At 55.8% G+C, this 14,130-nt stretch overlaps 1 protein-coding gene across 1 annotated transcript in view; it reads right to left on the reverse strand.

Moving 5' to 3' along the window:
• The window catches only part of TMEM255B (transmembrane protein 255B), a 30,621-nt gene that overhangs the window by 16,057 nt on the left and 434 nt on the right, over positions 1-14,130 (reverse strand). The window contains exons 2-3 of the mRNA XM_078069946.1: positions 10,780-10,922; positions 8,158-8,220 (exon numbers count right to left, since the gene is read on the reverse strand). Coding sequence (XP_077926072.1) covers positions 8,158-8,220; positions 10,780-10,922 — 206 coding nt within the window. The remainder of the gene's footprint in view (positions 1-8,157; positions 8,221-10,779; positions 10,923-14,130) is intronic.

Raw genomic sequence — 14,130 nt, forward strand, 5'->3', positions numbered from 1 at the left:
ATCTATAGAAGATCAGCCGGAGGTTTTCAAATTTCCTGCAAGGGAGGCCAGGCACCTCGTTTTCCAAAATAAATAAATAAATGAATGAAAAGCCTGCACCTAATTTGACTGCTGAGCCCTCGGGCTTCCCGCTCTGCCTGTTCTGCCGGCCCCAGATCGATGCGGCTTGTCCTCGCCCAGCTCAGGCCTTTCGGGAGGAAATGCTGAGCCCCTCCTACTGGCCCGAATCCCGAGGCAGTGCCGCCCCGTTTAGCGTCGGGCCCCATCACCGCCACCTCCTCCTGTGATGTGAGGAGCCTCGCCGCCCACAGGGAAGGACCCTGTCTGTGATGGGGCCACGGCGTCCCCTGGGGCTAGTCCCCGGCCAGAGGGGCTGACAATGAACAGAATCACCTTCAAGCGCAGGGTCCTCTCGCGCGTGTGTCCCTCCCAGTCCTGCAGCCGTGACATTGTCGTCCACAGGGGGGGCCGGCCACCCTGCGATTTCAGGAGCTCAGGATGCAGCCCCGCGCCCCTCCACCAGGCCTCCCAAGCAGCCCGTGATCTCGGGAAGGGGGGCAGACTCTCTGACACAAATCCAATGGGAGGGAGAGCCCACTCCTCCAGCGAACGCCCCCGAGCACGGTCTTTGTCCCAGACACCCTGCTCACACCGGCCCATGATGCTCTAGATCCACAGGCACCCTGGGCCTCACAGCCCACGGCATGAACTCTCTTTCCATGGTGCCCTCCCCTCTTCTATGTCTGCCCCCCTCGTCCCCACCACCCCCTGGGCCACTTCTGATGTCCTCAAGGAGCTGGACTGTCCCCAGTGACGGCTCTCCTAGAGCCCGGTGGGGTCTGGGGCCAGCCTGGCACTGGGTCCTCCTCGGAAGTGGGTGTCCCCCCGCCCTGTGCATTGTGCACCCACACTCCGGCTCAGGTGCTAGCCAAGACATCCGCCAAGCACTTGCCACTCACCTGAGAAGCTTCCAGAAGTGGCCCTGCCCCTGACCACTGACGGCCTGCTACATCTCTCACCATGAGTGTGCAAGCAGGGTGTTGTTAGGACCTGCTCCCCAGAGAGCTCCTCGTGCACAGATTCGATGGCCCCCCGGAGAGTGCCACACTCCACGTCCTGGCCACGCGACCAGCTCTGACCCAGTGGTGGCCATGAGCCCTCCCGGCTGCCCTCAGCACTCTCGATCTACAGACGTGCTCTGGTTTGGTCTTACACAAACTGCCCCATCACTTGAATGTTCTCATCAGCTTTCGACTGGCCCTGTGTTTCTGCCCACCACCCTTGAAAACACGCTCAGGCCGCATGGGGACTGCCACACACACGCACTCGGCATGGAGGCCGTGAGCCCACGAGGACAGAGGTAACAGGCCTCACCACCCTGCCCGGGTCCCTCCTCCCGGGATGAAGGGAAGGGCACCTTCAGATCTCCACTGGGCTCGCAGAGTTTACATTGCAGCAGGGAAGCCAGATTAAAAACCAAACACCAATAGATAAGGTCATGTTGATAACGCAGGAAAGAGAGAAAAAATTGGGTGCGAGCTTGTCCCCTGGTGGGAAGGTTGTCACCTGGTGGACAGGCCTCTCGTCCGGGGCACTAGACACCCCCAGTGACTCAGGGCCACCAAGGGGTCTTACCAGGCAAGGTGGTGCTCTCAGGAGGGTTTCAGAAGGCCGCCCTGGGGCTTGAGAGCCCTCTGGCTGCAGGGGGTGGACGGGAGCAGGTGGGAAGGGGACAGTTAACTCCTGGGGACAATGACCCAGGCAAATGATGACCAGGTGGGAACTGGTGCAGAGCACGGGGCTGGTCTGAGGGGGCACCTAGAGGGGACATGGGACAGGCAGAGTGGTCAGGCCACAGGGCTTGGGAGACACATTCGCACCGGCAGAGGGGGCATTAATCAGAAGGGCCGGGTGGAGGGTGGCCCCCTGCACAGGTGGAGGGGCTCAGTCCACAACCCAGGGGCATCACGTGGACAAGGCAGGTGGGGACACGGTCTGCCCAGGAGAATGTCACTAGGCCCTCACCAGGGAGCCCGCGGGTGGTCCCGCCACCCCAAAGCAGGGGGCCAGGACTCTTGGGCCATCCCTCACCAGGTGTCCTCGTCCCTGTGGACCATCTGCCCCCAGCTGTGATTGGGGTCCTCTGCCGGGGACACTGTGGGCCCTGAGCCTCGCCCTGGTGTGCGTCACTGTGCAGAACACCCTGCCTCCCCCATGACCCCAGGCTGGAGTCCGTGTGTCTTCCATCCACACTCCCGCCATCCCCACCTTCCTCTTCCCAACCACAAGGATGGGGCTAGAAATAATCACGGGTGGAAAAATGGAAAATCCACAAATATGTGGAAACCAAACATCACACCCGTAAACAACCAGTGGGCCAAAGAAGTCAGCAGGGAGGCCGTACCCCAGGTTGAGGTGAACGGGATGAAATGAAAGCCTACGGGAGCCCCACTCAGGGGAGGCGCCAAAGCTCGGCAGGAACTCACTGCTGTAAACACACACTGATAAAGCAGACGGATCGCCGATCAATCGCCTAACGCCCTAAAGAACTGGAAAAAAGGAGCAAACTAAACTCAAAGCCAGCAGAAGAAAGGGAATAATAAAGGTTAACGCAGAGATAAAAGACACAGGGGAAGGAAAATAAAGACAATCAATGTTCCTGGAAGGTGGTTCTTTGAAAACGTCAACAAAGCTGACAATCTTTAGCTGAACTCAGAGAACAGGAGAGAAAAACCAGATGACTGAAATCAGAAATGAATTTAGGGACATTATTACCAACTTTACAGAAATTAAAAGGATTATAAGAAGATGCTGTGAGCTATTGTGCACCAACAAATGTGATCATCGAGATGAACCAATCCCTAGGAAGCACAGATCACCAACATTGACTCAAGAAGAAATAGCAGATTTCCACAAACCCATACAAAGTAAGATTGAACCAAAACCCCCCAACAAAGGACCAGACGGCTTCCCTGGCAGTGTGCAGGGAGAGACGCGAGCAGGTCCGCAGACAGGGGCTGAGGTGAGACCAAGGGGACCCGCGGTGGGGACAGCGCCCGGGTACCCGCGGCCACAGGGGATGAGTCCACACCGCGAGCTCGCATTCCAGCGCTCGCCCCCCAAGAGCTTCCTACCTCCCCATCCCAGCCTTGGGACGTGTCCTTCTGAGCCTCCCCTGCCTGCACTGCCGTTCCCTGTCCTCCCCGAAGCCCCTGCCTGGCGCCCCGTGCGGAGCTCCCTGCGCATCTGCTGTGGAGACCTCCTGCGCCACTTTCCAGGCCTTTGCCGTGGACGTGGGCAGGCTTCCTCCCGATGACCTCTGGGTCCCCTGGCGTCGTGGGCCGGGACCTCGGAATACCGTGCCCAAAGCCCTCGGGTCGTTCCTCCTCTCAGCCCCTCCCAGGCTGGTCCCAGGGGCACCGGCTGCCTCGGCTTCTGCGTGAGGAGCTGTGGGGCCGGACACCCCCAGTAAGGCCGGCGAGGGTCCCGCGATGTCCAGACCCGAAGCAGAAGAGGTGAAGGAGAGCGGGAGGGTACAGCCGGGACCCCGGCGCACAGCAAGGACGACGGGCTCTCTGGACCAGGCAGAAGGCCCGGGGCCCTAACCCGCTGCGGGACACAGCTCGGCACCTGTCACCTCCCAGCGGCCTGATGGCTCTGTGGGCTTTATGCCGTGTCCCAGAGGGAACGCCGTGTCTGCAGCTGTGTGTCTGTGTGTCTGTGTGTCTGTCTGTGTGTGTGTCTGTGTGTCTGTGTGTCTGTCCGTGTGTCTGTGTGTCTGTGTGTCTGTGTGTCTGTCCGTGTGTCTGTGTGTCTGTCTGTGTGTCTGTTCGTGTGTCTGTGTGTCTATGTGTCTGTCTGTGTCTGTCTGTGTGTCTGTCTGTCTGTGTCTGTGTGTCTGTCTGTCTGTCTGTGTCTGTCTGTCTGTGTCTGTCTGTGTCTGTCTGTCTGTCTGTGTCTGTGTGTCTGTCTGTCTGTGTGTGTGTGTCTGTCTGTCTGTGTGTCTGTCTGTCTGTGTCTGTGTGTCTGTCTGTGTCTGCGTGTCTGCGTGTGAGACGGGGGCAGACAGGCAGTTCCCACACCGCTCTCGGCCCCTGGTGTCTCCCCGCCGCCTCCGGGGCCGTCTGGACGGCGGGGCTGGTAGTGAATCGGTGAGGCAGGCACCTGTCCGGGTAAGGAGAAGGCCAGCAACTCCCCATTAATAGAAAAATATGAAAAGCTGACTCACTTTGGGGCATATTCTTAGGACGTCACAGGAGACTAACATAGAGATGGGCAGACGTGATGGTGAAGCCACTTGTCACAGTCGGATTCTACCCCGTAAATTTTAATAGACAAAACGGTACTACGTCTGGTATTTGCTTCTAAATAACACGGGGAGGGAAGAAGTGGGTGGGAGATAAGATGACCATGAGGTCAATAGCCCCTCTGCCAACTTTCACGTGTGTTTAAATTTTCTATCAGAGGAAATTAAAAAGAAATCAAGAAAGAAGAAAGCATTCTTACGTATCTGGACGCACGTGAAATGCGTTCTCTCAGCTTGCGATTTACTGACCCGCGAAGCAACCCAAACCTCCTGAAGGCCTGGGTGCTTAAGAACGGGGTCTGACCGTGGCTACTGCTGCCGGACACCTGCTCTGGCCAGGGTGGTGCCTGGTGCCTCCCACGGGCCCTCCCAGCAGCCCTGGGAATGAGGAAACTGAGGTCCAGAAGGGTCGGGTAAGTTTCCCAAGATCACAGCGCTCCTAGTGGTGGACACAGGCTTCCGTCTCCATCAACATCAAGTAAAGTGTTAGTGAATGCATTCATCCTACAAAGTTAGTCTCCTGACAAGGAGAACTGAGACAGTCCAGGCGTCACAGACAACTCCCGTCCGAAGGCTCTGGTCTGGGGCACAGGGAAGCATGCGGGCGAGCCGGGCCCCACATCACTCTCTTACTAGAGCCTCCAAAACAGACCTCCTGCATCCAGATTGGGAAGGAAGAAGCAAAACTATCTCTATTTGCAGGTGACATGATCTTATGGATGCAGAATCCTAAGGAATCTACTAGAAACTATCAAAATGAAAGAATGAGTTCAACAGAGCTACAGGATATAAGATCAACAGAAAAATCTATTGCATTTTTACACGCATGCAATGGACACTCCTAAAATGAAGTTAGGGAGACAATTCCATTCATAATACCCTCCAAAAGAATGAAATACTTAAGAATACACTTAGCAAAAGAAGCACAAAATAGACTCTTAGCACAACAAAACATTGTTGAGGGAAATGAAAATAGCTCTAGAAAACATAGAAACATATCCCACATTCATGGGTCAGGATACTTAACTTCCTTAAGCCAGCAACACTCTCTAAACTGATCCATAGATTGAGCACAGTGCCCATCAGAATCCCAGCTGACCTCGTTGCAGAAATTGGCAAGCTGATCTAAAAACTCATATGAAATTGCAAAGACAGAGAATAACCAGAACAATCCTGAAAAAGAGGAACAAAGCAGGAAGACTCATGTTCTGATTTCAAAACTCACTACAAAGCAACAGTAATTGAGACACTGTGCACTGACACACGGACAGACCTGTGGACAAAAAGGACAGAACTGAGAGCCCAAAAGCAGGTGCACACACATGGGGCCAAGTGACGACCAACAAGGGCATCGAGACCATCCAGTGGGGAAAAGCCAGACTTCCTACCAAGTGAGCGGCCACATGGAGAAGGTGGACCCCTACCTCACACCACATACAAACATTCACTCAAATTGGACCAAAGATTTCCATGTAAGTGATGAAACTCAGAAAACATAAGGGTGAGTCTTCATGATCCTGGAGCTGGCATGGGATTCTTGGAAATGGCACCAATGGGGGCACCTGGGTGACGCAGTCGGTTAAGCATCCCACTCTTGGCTTCGGCTCAGGTCATGATCTTCCCGGTTGGGAGATCAAGCCCCGCATTGGGTTCGGCGCTCAGCGCACACTCCGCTGGAGATTCTCTCTCCCTCTCCCTCTGCTCCTCCCACTCATGCTCGTGCTCTCGCTTTCTCTCAAATAAGTAAATAAATCTTAAAAAAAGAAAAGAAAGAAAGAAATGGCACCAACAGCATGAACAACAAAAGAGAGAATACACAAACTGGGCTTCACTGGAACTGCAAACTTCTGTGCCTCAAAGCTGCCGTCAAGAAGGCGAAGGTGAAGAGAGCCCATAGACAGGAGAGAGTATTTGCAAGTCATGCATCTGACAAAGGGCTTGGATGGGAGACATGTAAAGGACTCTGACAAGTCAGTCATGCAAAGACAAGTCACCCAACTTAAAAATCAGCAGAGGATTTGAATGGACATTTGTCTACAAAAAGAGACGGAAAAGAGCAATAAGCCTGTGAAGAGAAGCCCGAGGTCACGAATGATCAGGGACACAGATTCTGCGTCATGCCCGCCAGACAGATGAGCACGTGTGCTGGGGGCTTGGAGAGCCCGGAGCCAACGGTTCCGCCAACGACTGCCGTAGGACTCGGTAGTCCCACTCCTAGCAACGGAAACATGTGTCTTCAAATGTGGACAGTGGCACTGTTCACGACATGGCAATGGCCCCAGTGACCATCACTGATGACGGATACGCAAACGGTGGCCCATCCTTTCGCCAGAACGTGACTCGGCCATAAAGCAATGGCGTCCTGACACGGGGCACAGCATGGCAGAACATGAGTGACAGTAGCCAGGCCCACCGCAGTCCAGACCTGAAGTCGATCAGCAGGAGCCTTGAGGGAGAGAGGCCCTGGGGAACCACCAGCCCCCCGGACAGCGGACAGGGGGCCGCAGCTTCTCCTCGCACAGCCGCGGCCGCAGCCGGGACCCTCTCTCCAAGCTCCGGCCCTTCGTGTGGCTTTAAATCACTGACCTCTCCCGGGGACAGTTACACTTTAATGTGGTTAAGCATGGAAGGAAATCTGTTTCTTTCACTGAAGATCCTTAAATACCGCTCAGGCGAGGGCACAGAAAGAGCTCCGTGAGAGTCTTTAAAGGCACCGCCTCCCGGGGGGCGTCCTCAGGCAGACTCGGGGGCAAGGGCTGCCTCCACCTCCCTCCTGCAAGAGACTCCCGGGCAGAGGGGCCTGCAGGAGGCCAAGGATGAGCCCCCCCGCCCCAGGCAAGGAGGGTGGGGTCCCGCACTGCCCGGACATGTGGCAGAAGCCCTCTGTCCACCTCTTCATGGCCAGTGGCCCAGAGCAGGCGCACACCCTCCCAATACTTAGGCGAAGACACTTGTTTCTGCCAGAACCCAAATCTCTTCGACCTGCTCCCTCCCCGGCCCCATCCCAGGACCTGTCCGCCTCACTCCTTCTGCCCCGGGGGCCGTTCTCTCAGTGTGGGTTATGACAGTGGTCACCACAGCTAAGCCACAGACCCCCGCTGTCAGCCAGGGAACGGGGGACACGTGGGGCCATCCATGCAGCCCCACACACACACTGAAAGCCCCAGGGCGAGTGGCAGCAAATAGGGGGAAAAAGTAGGATGAGAGCCCGAGAGGCCAGGGCTGGAGACTAGTCAGAAACGGCCACGCAGCCCCAGATCCCCTCTGAAAACCTCTCAAGATTCAACACTCGCTGCCACCGTGAATTGGAAAATTAACTGACTGCTCTTGGAGCCCCATCCCCAAAACGGTGCATCAACAAACAGATGCCAAATAGAAACCATTAATGAAGATACCATGTTCGGAAGACTGATCGAAGTTGGCATTCTTCATACACCCGTGTCTCCACTTCCTCTCTGTAAAGCCCTTTGGAGCCCCGGGCCCTCCCGCTTTTCCATCAGCCTCCCCTCACTGCTCAGCTTGGGAGAGCCTATACATTATTTAATTCCCTAACCCCAACCCACCCCCACTCCCTAAACTTTCGTCCTGTGTCTCCACTTCAGCTGCTAGGTTGTAGGATGCACCCTACAATCCCAGAAGCAACGCTCACTTAGACTAATTGTGAAGGGCACCCATAAGCCCCGAGTCCAGAGTTGTGCAGTGCACAGCCTGGGGAACCTGGGTCCTGATCCTAGGTTGCTGGATTGGGGTGGGGGGCTTTCCTAGGAACACCAGCTGTAGCTATAACATACTCTGTTGAGGGGCAACACTCTTATTACCCCACATTTGAAAGAAGCAATGTGCGTTCTTACCATTTGCCTTCTATTCTCCACCAGGTTGATGCCAATAATTCCTAAGAAAGCTCCAAAGCCCAGCTGGACCGAAGGAAAAACAAGGGAGAAAGCACTCTGGTTAGCATGCCTGAGGCTTAATGCTGGTCTTTAACAGCAAATAATGAGCAGGACACTGCCACCCTTAGAGGCATTTTATCAAAGGGGCAAAGCCGGCCAATGCCCCCTCCCCCTACCAACTTAACCACCAAGTGGCCGACAAGCTCATGCCCGTTAGGGTGGGCTTCTCGGGCTCAGTCAAAGCCAGTGATTGGAATAGAAGTTGCTGAAACATGACTCGTCTCAACTTCCATGTTCAAATATTTTAACTCTTGATCACAGAAAAGAGGGTATCATGTACCCCTCCCCTCCAGCACAGAGGGACAGCACCTTCACGGTGACTCAGAGCACTCACAGCCCATCTTCTGCATCTGGTCGTCAGGTGAGGGGCCCACCTGATGCTTCTCCTGAACCAGTCTGAAGCCCAAGTCAGGGGATGGCTCCTCGGGTGAGATATTGGGAAACCAGAACCAAGAGGATGCAGAAGAAGGGTTGTCAGTCGCCCGCAGACACAGCCGACACCCATCACAGGTGAGCTTTGGACTCAGGTGAGCAGGCAGACAGGTAGCCTTGGGGAGGGGAGGAGAGGTAGGAAGGAGGCTCCAGCAGTGGGAGGATGCCGAGGGGGTCTTCCTGTCCTCGAGAAAGCCTCAGCTCCCAGCCCCCCGGACGAAGGGAGGCGGGCTGTTGGAGAAACATACCCTGGCTGTGCTCGCCCCATAACGAGGGATCCAGGGCGGGGCACCGGGACCCCTCCACTGAGCGTGTCCACCTGGCGGGAGACTTTCCTCAGTAACGTCCATCAGCTTGACCGGCGCCCTGGGACGACGCTGCGCAGGGCGGCCACAAGGTGGAGCTGCGCTGGGCGGCTCACGGCAGGTGGCTCGCGGCAGGTGGCAGGTGGGCCCCGTCCGCCGGTCGGGCTTGCGTCTGAGTTTGGGGCGCCGACAACAGAGTGGCACCGTGGTGGGCGCTCAAGGCCACAGTGTCAAATTTAGTGCACTACAAGTCAGACCCGCTTATGACCACAGAAGCTGTGTCTGTGGAGATGGGCATGTGAGCACCGGTGACGTTTTCACCAATAATTTAAGAATTCTCAAGGATGAAAGAGGAACGTTTTCGTCATGTGCAGCTTCAAAATATCACGGTCCAGCTCCTCAGTTCAAAAGCATCAGAATCCCACTCACTTAACTGTGTTAAAATGCATGTGTTAGGTTTCACCGACACCCGCCCTCGTTCCAACAGGTGGGGCACTCGACCCCCCAGCCCCAGTTTCTTCCCGGGAGCCGTTCTGCCACCAACTCTGTGGATGTGGCCTCCGCACGCAGCTGACTTTTACTCCCCTTGTCCTGTGCATTTCATCTCTTCCTCCGTGGTTCACCTTCAGAGCCGGCGGGCTGACGCGGGTCCCACCCTGGCCTGGTCCCGGAGCCCGGCTCCCTCAGCAGCTTGCCCTCGACACCGTGTCCGGGGTCCCCCACCACCCACCTCCCACGGCAGAAAGGTGGGGCCCCCAGAATATTGGCAGCTCTTAAGACTTTACTGGTAAAACTTTCCTGCACAGCACTCTTTATATGTTTACTCATAAATAATACACAGGTAGATAATGTAGATTTATAGAGCATAGACAAAAAACCAAAAATAAAGTATTAAGATAAAGATGAAGCGAAAAATATATGTGAAACATTTTTAAATATTTAATGCCACCTATTCATCCTTGCTAAAAATGTTACCAATATTATTGCTGATCTTGATAATACTTTTAATAAGAATAATGTGATTAGATGAACTTCCTTTTAAAAAATATCTGGATTTAGCATTTATGACAGCAACTCAGGGTTCCGGTGCATTTTAAGGGCATCTCAGCGGACAGAGCCAATCCCACAGACGCCTCGTGCGCAGTGCGGGCCCTTGGAGCAAGTTCTGTTGTGCCAACAACACAGTTCGAAAAATCCCCTCGATAATTCTGAGTTTGGGTGGCACTTCTTGCCAGATCTCAGTACCCCGTTTACCATGCGGCGCTACTGCCCGCAATCTGACATGAGGCGTGGAGGACCCCTCTTCTGCCGCCCCCAGGACACAGACTGATTAGCGCAACCACGGCTGGGGCTCCTTGGCAGGACTGCATTAAAGCCACATGTCCCTTCTGCCAGGCTCGGTGCAGTCAGCGTGCTCTGCCTGGAGGCCCCGGGCCGAGTCTGGGCCGGCATCTGTCCTGCTCCAGGGCCGGCGCACTCGCTGGCTGGGCGTGCTCTGCCTCCCCCGTCCTCCCCCATCTCAGGCTCCCACCCTGCGCCCGCCAACCTGCACTCGTAAGGGCCCTGCGCTCAGGCCGGCCCAGCTGCACGAGGCAGGAGATGGCGCTCCTGAGGCCAGCCCCACAGCCGCAGGGCCCGGAAGAAGACACGGGTGCCTTGGGGCAGATTCTGCCGACCACAACCACCCACAGCAGCTCCCTGTCTTGCCCTCCAACCCCACGAGCTGGGGTGGAGGCTGTCACCACCCGCAGCCCTCCTAGCAGACCCTGAGGTGAATAGCACTCACGATGATCCCTGGGTAGTAGCCCCCCACGGTCACGTTCTCTGTCCTGGTGGTGGCGGCGAGGCCGATGGTCAGGATGGAGGCAGACATCACGAGCAGAGACCCCACAAACCAAAGGGAAGTCTTCTTTCTCCTCGCAAACCCTTCTAGAAGGAGGACAAATGAGGAACCGTCAGAGCACGGTCCCAGCCCATGCGCTCCCTGCCCCGGCCACTCCCTCCCCAGGGGACTGAAGCGGCCTCTGGAAGACCCCAGACCACCTTGTGCGTGGACACTTCTTTCTCAGGGCAGGAAATCAGGGCCCCCTCCTCACCCGCCAGCCCACCTGAAAGGTTTCCACCCAGCTCCTCGATGTCCTTCCTCAAGGACACTCGTCCGCACCCACACAGCCTCACCCGCACCTCCGTGTCCTGCAGATGGAAGCGGGAGCCCCTGGCCGCCCCTGCAGTCCCCACTGCTCCAGTGTTTACCACCCCAATATCGGACCCCCATAATGAGCCCCATGAGGGCAGGTGGGGATCTGTCTTTTCCCTGCTCCAGCCCTCTTGCCTGAGACGTCAGTGCCACTGGGGCTCACCCCCAAAACCAATGCCCACCCTGGTCTGTGAGTCCCCCAAAGCCTTCACCCTGGCAACCCACAACAGAGGTCATGCCTGACCATTTATCATCCATCGAAACAAAAAATGTTCAGTAGGCCCTGCAGGAAATCTCTTAGAGGAGTCTGTCCCTCTGCCTTTCTCCCTGTCAGCCTTTCTGCTGCCTGGAATGTGAGCAGAAAGACGGAGACCCAGCAGCCATTTTGGGCCCTGAGGGAAACTTGTGACTGGAAACCACACTTGCAGAACGGCAGAGCAGAAAGACAGGCCTGGGTTGTCTACCTCCAAACTTAAGTAGCAGAATAAAGTCTCTGGACTACAGCTGCTGCTTTGGATGTCCCAGTCTTTGTGGGCAAACGTAATTCTAGGTGTCACAGAACTCAAGAAAGCAGCCAGAAAGGAGACCTTCCCATTGTCTGTCCCTCCGTCGAGTCTTGACTTCTGGGTTTCTCGTTCATCTAACGGTCTTCCCTGTGGTGTGTCTCGGGGAAGGCAGGGAGGCTTCATTTACAGGACTGTTCGCGCACAGTCTCCCACTCCCACCTCAGCAGTGGCCACACAGCAGAGACCGGGGGAGGACAAGGCACGAGTCCACGCTGAGTCCAACCAGGCTGCTGGGTTTTGCTTTTGTGGAAGCTTAACCATCTGGATCCCTGTGACTCCAAAACAAAATCAGGATGAAAGAAAAACGGGGAGCTTCATCGTGCACCAAAGTTCTTCAATCAACAGCACGTGTGTTTAGCGGGGGAGGCAGCCACGCACGTGACAGCAACCTCCAGGCTCGGTCGCTGCACGCACTCATGTTCACGCTCCGGACGGTTTGTGTCTGAATTCACAGGTCTGTGGTCCTGTGAGCAAAGCTCAACGGCAAGTCAAGTTACAGCACCCGCGACTGGGGTCCCTACACACGCAGAAGTAAGTCATCCTGCGAGCTCATACAAATGCCCTCCTCCTCAAAGGACTTTCTGTTGCTATTTTTCCTCATTTAGTGCATCACACATCTTATGCCCCGAACCATCAGCCAGATGCCTCGGCGTCTGCTTCCTCCAGAGCACAGCCTCCCGTGGTCCTATCTCTCAGTCCCTCAGGGGCACCTGCCTGGCAGGAAGCCCTGCTCGGATCCCTTAGTGACGCTCTCACACGCTGATCACAGAGCAAAAAACTAAGCACGTCTCCTTTGGGGTCATGTAAATCTTCCCGTGTCCCATTCCGTCACTTTCTCCCGGTCTGGCCTTCCCTCTGAGGCTCCGGCTCAAGGAGACGCCGCGCTGTCAGCAGTTCCGTGACAGGTTAACCGGGGGCCCAGAAGGACAGCGGTGGCGCTGACCAGCTGCAGTGTCCTCACTCCAAGCACAACACAGGTAACAAGGAGGAGACTCCTGACCTTAAATACTCTTTATAAAGACAGGACACGGCATAAAAATAAGGGAACGAGAAAGAAACTCAAAGAAGGAAGGTAGGGCATCTTTATAATTACCCTAAGACATGCATTCTTAGATCAGGTTTTGGAGACAAAAGGGTCCTGCGCTGGAGGAAGGCCCCCAGAGCCCCCTGGACCGCCCCCCCAATCCTCCTACCGTACACAGAACTGTTAGCATGTGTGTTGTTACAAATGATGTGTCTGGACTGTTAACTAAAATGTGTAGTCGGGTATACCCCAGACCGGCCTTGGGGTCTCCAGCCGCCCGGAGGGGAAGCCCGTGGAGCAGCGCCTGTCTGCCCTGCTTGCCGCTGGACCCCACACCTGGCTCAGACGACAGCAGACCTGTTTCCTGATCTGGACAGGGAGGGGGTGACAGCCAGCTGCATTACCCACCTCGTAACTGCTCTAAGGGCCAACAAGAGGACATGCGTGAGTTCTGGGTGTAGTGAGCGTAGTCAATCTATTCCTCGTGGGTGGAGTGGACATTCAGATGGGTGGCAGGTGCTCCTAACTGGCTTTCCTCCCATTGGGAGAGGAGTTTGAGGGGCGACGCTGAAGGCCACGGTGGCATCTCCCTGTTACCCCTGCGCCCCTGCCCTGCGCCCATCCGCAGCCCTCTCCCTGCCACAGCTCCTGGGAAAGCCTGGCCACATCCGGACGGAGCAGATCCCGTCCCCAGACCGGGTGCTGCAGCTTGGAAGCGTCCCAGGTCATGGCCTGCCAGAGAGAAGAACGCGCTCGCTTCATCGCGTGGGAACACCTGGCCCCAGAGGCAACGTGACGCCCCCGGGAAAGAGACTGAGGCAGAACCGTGCGACTCGGCCATCCGCTTCCTGTCTCCTGATTTTATAGGTGTGACACGCAAGGTGCTGACCGCAGAAATGTGAGGTAGAACGTGCCCGTAAGACCCCCAGCTACACTATTGTTTGTACTTCTGTGTAAGAGACCAACTCCGGGTATAATTCGTCAGAAGGAAAGACAAAGTGCTTTTTAAACCACCAATCATCGCAGTATAATAACATAACAACCAGTGAGTACAGACCTCATTCTCATCGTCCACGAGTAAGCAATCCGTTTCTGGAGGATGAAAACACGGGTATGCAGCGCGCTGTGCTTTAGAGGGTGGGGGGTGTGCTGCTGTTCCTTTCAAGGAAGAAGCCGGGTTCTTCGATCATTATTTGCAAATCAAGCAACATTAACTCCTCTGGTTTTTAATAAGAGACGTTCCAAAGATGCTGCGGGCAGCCCAGAGGTGCATGCCCAGGTTTGGCAGGGTCCCCCGGCAGGGAGCGCAGGAGGCGCGGCTGGCCTCACTCTCCGCTCCTTTCAGAATCT

This window comes from Halichoerus grypus, chromosome 4 (assembly GCF_964656455.1).
Source record: "Halichoerus grypus chromosome 4, mHalGry1.hap1.1, whole genome shotgun sequence".
NCBI classification, from domain to species: Eukaryota; Metazoa; Chordata; class Mammalia; order Carnivora; family Phocidae; genus Halichoerus; species Halichoerus grypus.